This window comes from Mustela lutreola, chromosome 10 (genome assembly GCF_030435805.1).
Source record: "Mustela lutreola isolate mMusLut2 chromosome 10, mMusLut2.pri, whole genome shotgun sequence".
Lineage (NCBI taxonomy): Eukaryota > Metazoa > Chordata > Mammalia > Carnivora > Mustelidae > Mustela > Mustela lutreola.
In genome coordinates this window covers 112,670,883-112,686,087 of record NC_081299.1, presented here as the reverse complement: position 1 = coordinate 112,686,087, position 15,205 = coordinate 112,670,883, and the positions used below count along the sequence as shown (strand labels likewise).

Here is a 15,205-nt window from a genome sequence, read left to right as displayed (position 1 = left end):
CCTATGCACACATACACATTCACTTATCTACACACACACACACACACACACACACTCTTGCAGCAGAAGGCAGGCATGAAACCTGTTCCCTAAGTCCTTTGCTTTCCTCATCTGCTTCTAGCAGCAACAGCCATTTCTGCTACGGATTTTCCTATTCGAGGGTTGATCACAGATCCAAATGCCACCGTCCTGTTTGCCACCCTTTCCTACCCCACCGGCCCGCTGACGTCTGTCAGTGAGCCAGGGAACAAAGATGGAAGACAGGCCCAAGCTGCCTTCCTAAAGTGGGGTTATATTTGACACTTTAATAAACCTCAGAGCCTGAGCTTCTCTGCTCTCAGACTGGCCAGGGTGCAGCTCTCACTCTTACCAAACCCGTCCCCACCGTGGGGCACAAGGGTTTTCTCTGCCCGGCATCTATTTCCAGGCCCCATAAATCATATCCCATTGTTCCAGGCCATCTGAACTCATGCTTAATAAACCATCCACATCACCCTTCCACCACTACCCTGAATATCCCACAGGGGAAGACTGTTTCAAGAAGAAAAGGAAATTCTTCATTAGGGCTGGATTTTAAAAGCAAGCTTCCACAAAAAAACGGAAAACAAAATTGGGTATAAATACCATCCAATAACCACTAAATGTCTTTGGTTAAAGCACCTGCCTGCCTGTGATTCTCGGGTCCAGATGTGAGCTCAGTGCACATCCAAAGGAAGCAGAATTTGAACCTGATGCTAAATAACAAATGATCCTGAACTTCATGACCATTTAAGTGCTTCAGTGGCTAGACTAAATTGCTCTGACGCAGAATTTCTCCCAAGTATAGGTTACTGAGAAACATAATATTGCTTGAAAATGTATCTAGGTGTGCTCATCCTTCTCAGACCAACACTCATGGCTCTTAGTCATAACCAGGCTTAAGCTCACACGATTCCCCTATTTTCTCCAGAGAGGGAGGGAAACAAGAGGACATGTCTCTCATGGTCGAAGATGAAAAACTGGATCACAGCACTCACAGCATCAAGTCTGCCAAACCAGAGCTCTGGGTACGTACAATTCTTAAAGAGCTAATTGAATGGAAAACAGCCATCTGGGGCTGGAAACCCTTATGACATTCTGGGAAATGTATGGGGTTTAAAAGGATTATGCAGGGTGATGTGACTTTCAAAATTCCCAAACTCTGAATTGAAGCCTAAATGAGAATATGTTAAATTCACCCATTCCAAAACACAGCACAGTTGACTCAGACCCTAGAGCCCAGCTGTAGCTCAGGGTGTCCACACTGCAGCCTGTCCGTGGGAGGTCTGCAGACCACTCCCTGCTGAGAGAGTCCAGCCAACCCAATCAGCCTACCAGCAGGCTGTGGCACAAGGTCCAGATCCAAGCCCAGGCACCAGCCAGGGTTCCCTTTGGCCTGCCCTCCTATGGTTGAACAACAATCATGGAGAGCCACAGGGAGAGCGGCATTGGGTCCAGTATGGCCACTCCCTGGTCCTCCACAACACTGGTTGCACACTCTTCAACACAAGAAAATGGTGTGCAGAAACAAGGGCCTGCCACAGTAGGCTGTCGAGCAAGGAACAGAAAGCATCAGGGGACAGGTGGGACTGCTGGCTGGTCTCCACCTCTCCCAGAGGGTAGAGGCCGCAGAGCTTCTGCAGGCTAAGCAGAGACATGTCAGAATTACCTTCCCAAAAAGTAGGCAGTAAAGGAGAATTTCAAGCAGCCACAAAAGCCAGCAGGCCTGCGACCTCCAGATATCAGGGGCTTGACCATGACCGTGTCGGTAAGCAGAACACACAAGTGCCTTCTGGAGCGAGAGCAGACAGCTTAACGCTGATAACTGGTCCTCTCACTCTTCTCTGCTCTCAGCAAGTGATCCTGAAAGGCATGCACAAAGTTGGTCAGATTCACTGGAGAAAACATGAGCCAGTGAAGACGTCCCGGCTCACACTAGGCCTCCCTCCAAAGGCTGGCTGCCCCACCCCTGGCACCTGGGTAACGCTGCTCTGGGGCCATCCACACAAAACGATTTACGTACCCCCCACCCGCAACAAACACACACAGACACACACACACACACACACACACACACACAAGCTGCATCGGGCTTTAGGAACCTAACTCAAACGCACCCCTAAGGAGCAACCCCACAGGTGTGACTGGGTTGGACACTCCCAGCAAGGGAGGGAAGGCCCCCCCCTTGGGTCCTTGCCAGCGGCAGGGTGCCACCTGGGCCTCCTCCTCATCCTCTCCATCAGCGGGGAAGTCAGAGCGGCCCCACCAACCACCACCACGCAACCAGATTGATTCTCCCACTTCAAATCCCCGCTGCCAGGGCCCCATCTGTGTGCTGACCTAAAAGCCGACCTCAAGCAGCCGGCCCGCGGAGCGTCTGGAGTTCTCCCAGCCCCGCGCTCACGCCACCCCAGGCCGCCCCCGTACCCGCGGGCCGCGCCTTACCGCCAGTGTCCACGAAGCGCAGGGGCGGGCGGTCCCGCAGCGTGGCACTCCAACCCGTGCTGGCCTCGTCCTCGTCGGACTCCTGCGCTTCGGGGGGCGTCGGGAGGCAGCGGGGGGCCGGGGCGCTCGTGTTCGGCGTCCGAGGAGGCGGCCAAGGAGGAGCGCGAGGCGCCGGACGTGCTGTAGAAGGGGTTCCCGCCGCTGTCCGGGCCGGACTCGCCGAACACGTCGTCCCAGATGTGCAGGCTCTTGTAGCGCGCGCGGGCCGCCTCGAGCAGCGCCGGCGCCCTCCTCCGCGCGCTCCCGCCGACCTGGGCCATAGCCCCGGGCGCCGCCCGCGCGCCCGCCCCCCAGAGCGCCTCCCGGCCGCACGCGCTGGGCACTGGGCCCGCGCCGCGGCCCGCCGCCCCCCACCAGCGCAGCCCGCAGCACAGCGCCCGCCGCCCCGCGCCCGGCCGGCCCGCCGTCTGGGCCGCCTCGGGCCCAGCGCCCGAGGAAGCGCCCTCGGAGCTCGGGCGCCGCAGGCTGCAGGCCGCGGAGGGACGCAGGGCGCGAGGGCGGGAGGGCGGGAGGCAGGGGCTGCGGCCGGGCCCAGGCGCAGCCGCTACGTCTCCTCGGCGCCTGCTGCGTCCCCGCGCGCCCTCCCGCGGCACCCGGCGCTCCCTGGCCGACCTTCCCCGGCGGGAGCCGCCAGAGACCGACCCCGCCTCCTCGCACCTCCGGCCCGCCGGCCAATGGGGAGCAGGCCGGGGCGGGGCCTCGCGGGGCACGCCCCACAGCCCTCGGCCGAGCGGGGCGAGGAGAGCAGCTGCGGCGGCGGCGGCGGCAGGGGGGAGGGCGGCCGGTGACTTCCTCGCCTGCGGGACGTGTGGCCCGGGACGGCCACCCGCAGGCCCCGCGCGGCCCTGCAGGGGGAAGGGAGGAACCGAGTGGGTGTCGGGGGTTGGGGGGGGACGCAGCCGGTCTTCCCGCCGCCCGAGCTCACGGAGCGTGAAGCCCGCGCTCTCGGTCCCCTTCCGCAGTCGGCGCCGGCGGCGGCGGGGAGCTGTCCGCCCCGGTGGTTCTGAACCAGGCGCTGCGGAAATTCTAGGTAGGCGCCCGGCCGGAGGGTCACGATTCCCGTGGCTGCTGTGGCTGCTGCTGCTTCGGTGCTCCACAACCGGCTGTGCCTTGAGCTCTTGCAAGCACAAGGGCTATCTGGCTTCCGGGAGCCTTGCTCTAATAAGGAGCCCGCCTCGCTGGTTCATTCCTGGGGTCAGGTGGTGACTCAGTCTCGCTTCAATACCCCTGTAATTTGAGGGGGTCAACATCCGATCTTAGTCATTCCTCCCGTCTTTGACCTTTGACATCTTTAAACTCAAAGTATTCATTACCTTCCAAATATTAATTACTCTAACACCACCACTGCAACATCTTCACCCATACATTTGACACACTTGTCTGTTAAAATACGGCACAATCACCCAGGCTTCAGTGTTCTGATAAACAATAGATCAGAAAGGTTTCATCATCCCTCTGCCTTGGCCAGGAGTGCGTGGCACTCATTCCATTGATGACGATACACATGATCAGGCGTTTCTTGCTCCTCTCTCCCTCCCACAATAATGCAATAAGTCACAATGATGGTAATTGGGCCATAAAGTCACTTGCACTCTGAAATAAAATAAATCCACAGAGATGTGAAGGGCTTGCAAATCCTACTGGGTATTAACTAAATAAGGATTACACGAAAGGGAAAGGCATATTGCTATTTCATGCATAAAGGATGCAGATGCATAAAGGGTGAAGATGTTGGTACCACCAGCTAAGGTCAGTTCTAACAGCAGGTGAGCAGCTTCTGCTCTCGCCCTCCCCTCGCAAGCCCCTGTTTCCTCCTCCCAAACCAGAGTCTCTGTACCAGCATGAATTCCTGATCATCACTGAAAGATGATATATAAAAAGGAAAGGATTCACATGACATTGCTTTGTATATGAATTGGCTGATATACGTGAAATTGTTTGCAAAGCATTTCAACTCCGTTGGAAGAATTGTGTCACAGAAAAGAACTGGTTTCCAGCACTTCTCTATACTGTGTTAACCAGGGAAAGATTCTGAAGAGAGTTCATACAGGTAATCAGACTTAAAATGGTCAATGACACATAGATTGAAGACGAAAAGTAAGATTGCGTAGCTCAAGTTCAAATTCTGCAATTAGGAATTCTGTAGTACTCCTCTAAAATTTAATGATATATATTTTAAAAAATAATTGAAAGGGATCAAAATGATGAAGTTCTAGAACCTAGGTGAGGTTTGGTGGGCTGAGGTCCGGAGCCGATGACCAAGAAAGAATTCTTGAGACATCTTTGGTGCAAAATGGTGGTTTATTAAAGCACGGGGACAGGACCCGTGGGCAGGAAGAGCTGCTGCTGCCCCGGGTTGTGAGGGGTGGTTGGTTATATACTCAGGAGTTGGGTAGGTGAGGACAAAGGGGTATTCAGAAGGGCTATTGGGGCAAAGAATACTATCAGGATATTGAAGGCTTAGTTACTATCAAGTAAAGACAATTGAGAGTCTCCTGGTGGAATGTTACATTCCTGCTATCAAGCATCCCTGTTAATGAGATTTAGGTTTAAAGACAATTGGGAGTCTGGTGGAATGTTACATTCCTGCTATCAAGCATCCTTGTTAATGAGATTTAGGTTTAGAAGAAATTTAACTTTATTTACTTTTCCTTCTACCTCCACCTCCTTCGGTTTTTATGGAGGGGAGGGTAACATTAGGCTTGAGGAACTGAGTTCTGTGTCTTTGGAAATTGGGCTATTGATAAGGTAACTTCTTTGTTGTAATCTCAAGGACATTTGCAAACCAAGGGAGACTCCTGTCTTGTAGGATTGTGATCTCAGCAAGTTAACTATTTATCATTTTATGGCAGTCAGGGGTGCCTGAGGAATGCTACACCTATGGAGGGGAGCGGATGAAGGGGGGGGTGCAAGGCGCCAGCTCTTGCTTTGTCCTCAGCCAGCCTCCTGCTCCCTCAATTTAAACACATCTTCCAAATAATACAACTTTGTAATATAATTAATTTTAAGATTAATATTGAGCTTTTGGTTCATAGTCTGCACAAAAGGCTCCAGGGTAGTAAGAACAACCCATTTCTGTAGTAGATTCCTAGGCTTTGTTAGGCAGAGAGGTTCATGCTCTTGTGAAACTGGGGATAATAGCCATATTTCATTGAGTCTTGGCCTTCTTTCCTGGTATAGTTTTGATGAAGTCCCAGAACCTAGGTGGGGTTCGGTGGGGTGAGGTTCGGAGCCGACGGGTAAAGAAAGAATTCTTAAGACGTCTCTGGTGCAAAAAGGTGGTTTATTAGAGCACGGGGACAGGACCCGTGGGCAGGCAGAGATGCAGCTGCCCAGGGCCTGTGAGGAGTGGCTGGTTATATACACAGGAGTTGGGTAGGTGAGGACAAAGGGGTGTTCAGAAGGGCTATTGGGGTAAAGAAGACTATCAGGATATTGAAGGCCTGGTTACTATCAAGCCAAGGCCACTTTCCCTCTAATGAGGCACTAACATAAAGACAATTGGGAGTCTCCTGGTGGAATGTTACATTCCTGCTATCAAACGTCCTTGTTAGTGAGAGTTAGGTCTTAAAAGAAAATTAACTTTATTTACTTTTCCTTCTACCTCCGTCTCCTTCGGTTTTTTATGGAGGGGAGGGTGACGTTAAGGCTTGAGGAACTGAGTTATGTGTCCTTGGAAATTGGGCTATTGATAAGACAACTTCTTTGTAGTAAATCTCAAGGACATTTGTAAACCAAGAGAGACTCCTGCCTTGCAGGACTGTGATCTCTGCAAGATAACCATTTGCTCTTCTTTTAGGGCCGTCAGGGGTGCCTGTGAAATGTCACACATATTACCAAGGGGAGTGGGTGGAGAGGGGGTGCAAGGCGCCAGCCCCTGCTCTGTTCTCAGCCAGCCTCTTGCTCCCTCATCAGTTTAATAAGAAACAAAAAATGCTACCATTCAAACTATGATACAATGTTTTCTTTTCATTAATATTTTAATTAAAATGTATTCAAAAAGCTCTTTGGTAAGTATTTAGACAGATTTTTATTACATATGGCCTTAATGCATACATAAAATAAAACTTAAAATTTTTGGTTAACGTTTTTCCAAACCTCACATTAAGAATCTCACTACTTTTATTTACTTTCTAACTGAGAGATTTCAGTGCCCAGATTTTTCTCACAATATGTTCCTCCGAGCCACCCAGAGCTTCTGTCATGCTGCACTTAAAAAATTATTATTAGACATATAGCTGACATTCAATGTTAAATTAGTTTCAGGTGTACAACATAGTAATTTGACAATTCTATACATTACTCAGTGATCACCACAGTAAGCATATCATCACGTCACCATATAAACTTATTATAATATCATTGGCTGTATTCCCAATGCTGTACTTTTCATCTCCAGATGAGAACAGGAAATTATTTTATTTATTTTATAACAGGAAATTTGTACCTCTTAAACCCCTTCACCTATTTCACCCATCCCCCATTCACCTTCCCTCCCATAACCACCAGTTTGTTCTTTGTATTTAAAAGTCTATTTCTGTTTTTTTTTTTATTTTGTCTGTTCACTTGTTTCTTTTTTTTATATTCCATATAGAAGTGAAATTACAGGGGCCCCTGGGTGGCTTAGTGGGTTAAAGCCTCTGCCTTTGGCTCAGGTCATGATACCAGGTTCCTGGAATCGAGCCCCAAGTCGGGCTCTCTGCTCGATGGGGACCCTGCTTCACCTGCCTCTCTGCCTGTCTCTCTGCCTACTTGTGATCTCTCTCTCTTTCAAATAAATAAATAAAATCTTAAAAAGAAAAAAAAAAAGGAAGTGAAATCATATGGTATTTGCCTTTCTCGGTCTGACATTTCTCTTAACCTAATACCTTCTAGATCCAGCCATGTTGTCACAAATGGCAAGATCTCATTCTTTTTTATAGCTGGATAATATTCCATTATATATCTATATACACCATATCTTTACCCATTCATCTACTGATAAACACCTGAACTACTTCCATATACTGGCTATTATAAATAGTGCTGCAGAAAACCTAGGAGGGCATATATCTTTTTGAATCAAGTGTTTTTATTTCCTTTGGGTAAATATCAAGTACTAGAATTACTAAAGCATATGGTAAATCCATTTTTAATTTTTTGAGGAACCTCCATACTGTTTTCCACAGTTGTTGCACCAATTTACATTCCCACTAAAAATGTACAGAGGTTCCTTTGTCTCCACATCCTGGCCAACACTTGTTCTTTCTTGTCTTTTTAATACTAGCCATTCTGACAAGTATAAGGTGATAGATCTCCCTGTGGTTTTGATTTTATTTTCCTGATGATGAGTGATATTGGGCATCTTTTCACATGTCTATTGGATGTCTCTATATATTTTTTGGAAAAATGTCTATTAAGTCCTCTGCCCATTTTTCAATTGGATTATATGTTGGGGTTTGGGTTTTTTTGGGGTTTTGTGTGTGTGTGTGTGTGTGTGTTCTTTACATATTTTGGTTATTAATCCTTTATTATATTTATCATTCACCACTATCTTCTCCCATTCTGTAGGTTCCCTTTTGGTTTTGTTGCGGGTTTCCCGTACTGTGCAAAAGCTTTTTATTTTGTTGTAGTCTTAATAATTTATTTTTGTTCTTGTTTCCCTTGCCTAAGCAGACATACCCACAAATAATGTTGCTAAACCAATCTCCAAGTGATTACTGCTTATTGTCTTTTAGGAGTTTTATGGTTTCAGGTCTCTCATTTATTCATTTAATTTTTTTTTTTTTTAAGTAAGCTTTACACTGAATGTGGGACCTAAACTCACAGCCTCAAGAATAAGAGTCACATCCTGTACAGGCTGAGCAAGACAGGCACACCTCACACTTCACATTTAGATCTTTGATCCATTTTGAGTTTCTTTACGTGTATGGTAAAAGAATGTGGTCTAGTTTCATTCTTTTGCATATGGCTCTCCAGTTTTCCCAACACTGTTTTTGAGGAGACTTTCTTCTGTTACATATACTTGCCTCCTTTGTCAAAGATTAATTGACCATATAATTGTGGATTTATTTCTGGGCTCTCTATCCTGTTTCCATTGATTTATGCGTATATTTTCTCCCAGTACCCTACTGTTTTGATTACTATAACTTTGTAGTATATCTTGAAATCCAAGAAGCTGATACCTCCAGCTTTGTTCTCCTTTCTCCAGATTGTTTTGCATGCTGCACTTCTTATAAAAGTATTCTGAGGTCATCCAAATTGCCACCCCTCCATTCTGCTTGGTTTGATGCTGGTGGGGTTTCTTTTTTTTTTTTCCTTATCTGAGATTTTCATATAATAACCAGTTTATTTTCTTTCTTTAAATGGTCCTCAAAAGGCCTGTGGCTTGGCATGCCAAGGGATGTAGATGATCAGTTGTGCCCTAGGAGCAGTAACCACATGGAACAGGGTCAAGCTGTGGTAACTTTACAGGGACTTCCACCTGCTCAGCCCCAACTATAAGACAATTCCTGACATTGGAGATGTGAAAGAAAATGGGAGGGGAGGGGCATCTTAAAATCTATAAAATATGGCATATTGTCTCCTGTTTGTACTTTTACAATTTCTGATTTTGCAAATGGCCAAGCTGCCGCAGGGAACAAAAATGAGGTCCTAAGGTGGCAGAGACTGACCTGGCCAGCCCTGTACTGCACAGGCTATGCGTTACTGGATCAGTATGAATGGAGAAAGCAGGGGTGAGTCAGGGAAGCTGCTGCCTCTCCCTACATTGCCTTCATCACCCACAAGGAGGGGGCCCAAAGCCAAGGAGGACCTCCTGGAACTGAGACAGGGGAGGGGAAAAGAAAGCTGAACGATGCCACAGCTGCTGAACCATGACCAAAATATGGGGGAGAAGGCTGGAGGCAAATGTGCATGGTACACCGTGACATTTGGAGTCCTAGGTGACATAGAAGCTTAAGGATCCAACCTTGCTCAAACTGATTTTACATAATGATTTTATCTACTAATCAACCCAGAGGTGCAGAGAATGTAATAGGGCAATACTATAGAAAATGCTTGAGAGAAATCTCTCTTATGATTGAGATAACCTGATATTTCCATTGATTCATTCATTCGTTCAACAATTATGTACTGAGTATTCTGTATCAAATCCTCTTCTGAACACAGAATAAATCAGGAAAAAAGCCCCCACAAATACCATTTTTATAGCACATGCATTCAAATAGAAGAGAGAGAACAGACAGTAAATAAATAAATATATAATATGTCAGCTGTTGATAAGAAGTCAAAAGTAGAGAGGGACAGAAACTATGTTGATTGTGATGGTGCTGGTGCTGGCTGTGTGTGCAGTTAGGGGAGATTACTCTGATAAGAAGACATTGGCAGATCCTTGAGTGGATTCAGAGAACAAGACGGGTACATTTAAGAAGAGGAAACAAGTGCAACCCCCCAAGGGAGGCACGCACTTGCTGGACTCTGTTAGACACTAAGGAGGCTGGTGAGTGGAGGCAGAGACAGCTGAGTGAAGAGGTGGGAGATGAGTTGAGAAGGAAGTTGAGTGTTAAATTTTGTAAGACTGAATTTTGTATTGAGTGAAGTGGGGAGCCATTGGAGATCTTAGAGCAGAGAAATAACAAGGTCTGACTTTTGTCTTAAACGGATTGCTTTAACTGCTGAGTGGAAAATAAACTAGAACAGAGCAAAAATGGAATCCAGAAGACCAGATAGGAGACTATTACAATAACTCAGGCTATAGAAGACGGTGTTTTGGACCACAGTGGGAGTAACTGAAGTGTGGAGAACTGGTCAGATTTAGAATATATTTTGAAGATAGAATCCACAGCTTCTACCAAAGAATTAAACGTGGGCAGTGAAAGAAAGAGATGAATCAAGAATGACTCTACAGTTTCCTGTTTGAGCTATTGCAATACCAGCAGAGCTCCAGAAGAATAAGAGCTTGGTTTTGAACATGTTGGGTTTAACTCATCTAGGTAGATCTGGAAAGCAGGCAGTGGGAGAAAGCTCAAAATCCAGGTCTGGACTGGAGGTGGAGATGTGGAGTCATCAGGAGACAGATGGTAGAAGAGGGACAGTCACCAAGGACTCAGTGTAGACAGAGGAGAAGTCTGAGGTTGGGTCCTGGAGCACATTCATACTCAGAGATCAGGGAAATGAGAAGAAACCCCAAGTGGAGGGGCTTGTCCTCACTCAGAAGGGATTGGAGTAAGGGTTCCACCCAGGTAAACTTAGTGGGATTCTGTGGGTCTTCTTTCCTTACCGATTTTTCTATTCAAGATTTATTTGACAGAGAGAAAGAAAGAGAGAGAGAGAGAGCAGGAGCACACACATACAGGGGGAAGAGACAGAAGGAGAGGGAGAGAATCTCAATCAGATTCTCCGTTGAGCATGGAGCCTGACGTGGGGCTCGATTTCATAACCCTGAGCCAAGATTCACACGCTTAACCACTTAGCCACCTACACACCCACCCAATTTGTTTTTCTTTCTTTTTTAAAAATATTTAATTCATTTATTTATTTGACACAGAGAGAAAGAGAGAGAGATCACAAGTAGGAAGAGAGGCAGGCAGAGGGAGAGGGAGAAGCAGGTTTCCTGCTGAGCAGAGAGCCTGATGTGAGAGCCCGAGACACTGAGACCATGATTTGAGCTGAAGCCACACAGGTGCCCTCAATTTACTTTTCTCAGTGAAGTCATCAGAATGGTCGGTCATCAGCTGTATCTGATGGAAGGTGTTCAGTTCTCACTCTGAACAAAATGGCTGTACATTAGAATCCCTGGGAGAATTTTAAAAGCACACTTATATCCAGACCCTAATTGGATATTAATCTAATTGGTTTTACACCAATTAGATCAGATCCTCTGGAGGTGGGCACTCCTGTGTTTTAAAGTCTTCCAGGTGATTCAAAAGTGTGGCCAGTGTTGAGAAGCCCTGGCTTAAGGTTGGAGGAAAGAAGATGTGAAATAGTCAAAATATTTCATGAGAAGAGCGGAGATTCTGTCAGTCAGAGAAACATACTTGGATTTGTGGCTGAGAATTTAATGTGAAAGGGGCGCCTGGGTGGCTCAGTGGGTTAAGCCGCTGCCTTAGGCTCAGGTCATGATCTCAGGGTCCTGGGATCAAGTCCCACATCGGGCTCTCTGCTCAGCAGGGGGCCTGCTTCCCTTCCTCTCTCTGTGATCTCTTCCCTTCCTCTCTCCTACTGTGATCTCTCTCTGTCAAATAAATAAATAAAATCTTAAAAAAAAAAAAAACTTAATGTGAAAGCTTCCAGCATCGTTGCTTTTCTCACCAACCACCTTCAGCTGCCAGGGGCAGATGTAAGGTGGACAGAGGGTTGGGTTTTTACCAAGGTGGGGTTGTATCAGGTATGTATGATGTATGATGGAGGTGAGAGTATGGGACAGGGATTATAGTTATGGGAACGGACACTGTGCCAGCTGCGGAGGCCTGTGAGAATTTGGGGGAAGGATCAAAAACCACAGAAAATGAAATAGGGGGACGCCTGGGTGGCTCAGTTGGTTAAGCAGCTGCCTTTGGCTCAGGCCATGATCCCAGCGTCCTGGGATCAAGTCCCACATCGGGCTCCTTGCTCGGCAGGGAGCCTGCTTCTCCCTCAGTCTCTGCCTGCCACTCTGTCTGCCTGTGCTCGCTCTCGCTCCCTCTCTCTCTCTGACAAATAAATAAAATCTTAAAAAAAAAAGATTCTCTTCAAAAAAAGAAAATCAAATAGGTAAATGGCTTCTTCTGAGTGACTTAGATAGTTAATACTTCTTGAAATAATTTAGTGCAGCCAGACCCCTGCAAAGCAGCACAAAGAACTCTGATGAGTGCTTCAATCTACCACTTCTTCCTAGGGCTTCAATCAATTGCTTTCAACAAGTGAACATTGAGATATTTAGAGCAAACGAAAAAAAATAAATATTGGAAGTTCGCATTTTTTTTTAAGATTTTATTTATTTATTTGACAGAGACACAATGAGATAGGAAATACAAGCAGGGGGAGTGAGAGAGGGAGAAGCAGGTTTTTCCTCTGAGAAGGGAGCCCAACACGGGGCTGGATTCTCAGGCCCCTGGGATCATGACCTGAGCCGAAGGGCAGATGCTTAGCAATTGAGCTACCCAGGCTCCCCTGGAAGTTAGCTTTTTATATTCTTGGAAAATGGGATTTTGTACATTTATGTACTTTTTCTGTCCCCTTGTGGATATTTTCCCTCTTGAAACACACCCAACCCCTGCTCCACAGTTGTCCAGTAAAAGAAAGGGATCTGAGTGCCATCCCCAAAGTTCACTTGCGTTTAAAGGAGAAACAATCCTGGGAAGCTGTTTTACACAAAAGAGTAGATTGCTCAGTTGTAGAAACTCAGGTATTATAAGAAAAAGGGAGAGATATTCCTTACTAGAAGGGGGACCTGCTCAGCGTTTCTAAATTCACATTGGTAGATTGTTGAACTGTTGTAGGCTGAGTGTTAAAATCACATCTTTCCCTCCGTTTTCTTACAGAGACAATGATGGTTCTTCCAAGATTGTCTGTGAAAGGCTAGGCACCTGCAAAACCACACATTTGACCTGAGCCATCACCCAAGTAGAATGTAATCTGCTCTCAGATCATAGGAGAAAAAAGAGAGAGAGAGAGAATCCCAAGAAGAAACACTCACATCAGGAGTTTCATCAAATTTAGTGCACGTCTCACCATTTATCTTCATTTGCGGTAATTTTTTAAATAAACACTAATGTCGAATTGCCCTGCGTTACAACGAGCAACTCAGTTCTCAGAAAACCACGAGTCTCCAACGTTTGTTCTAATTACTAAAGCAGAAGAGCGGACAGAGTTTAGAAAATTTTCAACAAGGCTTAAACAAGAGAGATTTTCCACTTTTTTCTAATCAGGTCAACAAAGATACCACTTTCCCTACAACCTTGTAGGCAGTTGGTATTTTTCAGAGATATCATTTGGTTCTTTATAGAAGGCTTAAAGTTGGAGGTCCATAAAAACGATAATCAACTTTTATGTGTGCCTTCTATAGGCCAGAAACTGTGCTAAATGAACAGTATCTAATTTCATCCTCCTAATAAGCCCTGTGAAGTCAATACTACTGACTATTCTCACTCCAAGGGGAAGCAAAGCAGATGCTTCGAGAGTTGAACTCAGTTTTCCAAGTTCATACAGCTCGTATATGATGGAATCAGGACTTGAGCTCAGTCTAATGCCAGGTTGGACCCTCAGTGGCAGCTACTGTAGTTTTTTTGACTGTCACCTGCTTCCCTCCCCCACCCCCGCCCCCATCTCATTCCCATTTAGGGATAATCAGCCATACCTAAATGACAGTGGCCAGGCAGGAAGGGTGGCTACTGGGTTTAATTATTTATATCCAGGGGGAAGAGTCGCCTCGCCCCATACATTCTGCTTCAGCTCTTGCCCTGCCAGGGGAGTAGCCATCCTTCAAACCATCAGTGTTAATTGCTGGTGAGGGATGAATTAGGCGGCAGGGGTCACACACAGTTTACTAGTCATGCATATTTCTTTCAGAATATCTAAGTACCATTCCCTTGGAGATGAGAAGAAATGATGGGAGGGATGCTAAAAGGGACTCCCAGAAATATTTCTGGACCAGTCATGATCACTAGCCCTTAGGATACTCTTGGAGTCATTTTACTGGTTCTTGAAATGAGTGCACTTGCCCTAGGATGGCTTGGCCCCTCCGAGTAATCAGAAGCTCCCAGGATGGGTCAAAGATTACTTTATTTGCTATAATTCTGCAAGTTGAATGTATCTCTCAGCCATTTCCTGTGAATGCTATTATGGGGCAGGCACAGGGGGATGACTATGGGACAGAAACATATCAGGTGAGAGGGATCCTATGCTTTTGTATGAAGGAGAAGCCCATTCTCCTTGGTGATGGGAGTTTCCCTTCTGCTCTGACTCCTGCCCAGCCGGGATCAGTGGGGAGCCTCCTCCTTTGGGCGACAGGTCTCTTTCTTTTTTTGGGCCAAAAAGCAAGACTACCCTTCTTTTCATCTTTCAGCTTTTTCATCCTGGCCAACGACACTCAAACACCCTCGCCCCCAATTTGGGCAGCTAGACTATGCCAAGAGGCCGCATACTGGGTATATTACCTCAGGCCCAGTGTTTGGACTTCACTGAACCTTAATTGTAACATCTGAGAAGGGTTGGGGAGGCGGATGTTGTGAGGATTCATTAAGACAATGTTAAATTTTTATCACGGAGTCAAGGAAGATCTCTTGTTAGGAATGTGTTCAATCTTACCAGGATAGAGGGCAAAATAGCATTTTACATATATTTTTTTAATAAAGTATTTCTTTTTTAAAAATTATTTATTTGACAGAGAGACAGAGCAGGAATACAAGCAGGGGGAGTGGGAGAGGGAGAAGAAGGCTTCCTGCTGAGCAGGGAGCCCAATGTGGGCCTCCATCCCAAGACCCTAAGATCATGATCTGAGTGGAAAAAAGACGCTTTAAGCACTGAGCCACCCAGGTTCCCTGCAAAACAGCATTTTTTAAAAAGATTTTATTTATTAATTTGACAGACAGAGATCACAAGTAGGCAGAGAAGCAGGCAGAGAGAGAGGGAGAAGCAGGCTCCCCGCTGAGCAGGGAGCCCGATGCGGGGCTCCATCCCAGGAACCCTGGGATCATGACCTGAGCTGAAGGCAGAGGCTTTA

General features: G+C 46.6%; 2 protein-coding genes across 2 annotated transcripts in view; both read right to left on the bottom strand.

Moving 5' to 3' along the window:
• The window catches only part of LOC131810248 (piggyBac transposable element-derived protein 5-like), a 35,134-nt gene extending 32,113 nt beyond the window's left edge, over positions 1 to 3,021 (bottom strand). Inside the window, exons 1-2 of the mRNA XM_059137956.1 lie at positions 2,464 to 3,021; positions 1,688 to 1,881 (exon numbers count right to left, since the gene is read on the bottom strand). Coding sequence (XP_058993939.1) covers positions 1,869 to 1,881; positions 2,464 to 2,783 — 333 coding nt within the window. The 5' untranslated portion in view covers positions 2,784 to 3,021 and the 3' untranslated portion in view covers positions 1,688 to 1,868. The remainder of the gene's footprint in view (positions 1 to 1,687; positions 1,882 to 2,463) is intronic.
• Positions 3,022 to 3,493: 472 nt separating this feature from the next.
• The window catches only part of LOC131810247 (conserved oligomeric Golgi complex subunit 2-like), a 58,061-nt gene continuing 46,349 nt past the window's right edge, over positions 3,494 to 15,205 (bottom strand). The window contains exon 9 of the transcript XR_009345499.1: positions 3,494 to 3,750. The gene's annotated coding sequence lies outside the window, so the exon portion shown is untranslated. The remainder of the gene's footprint in view (positions 3,751 to 15,205) is intronic.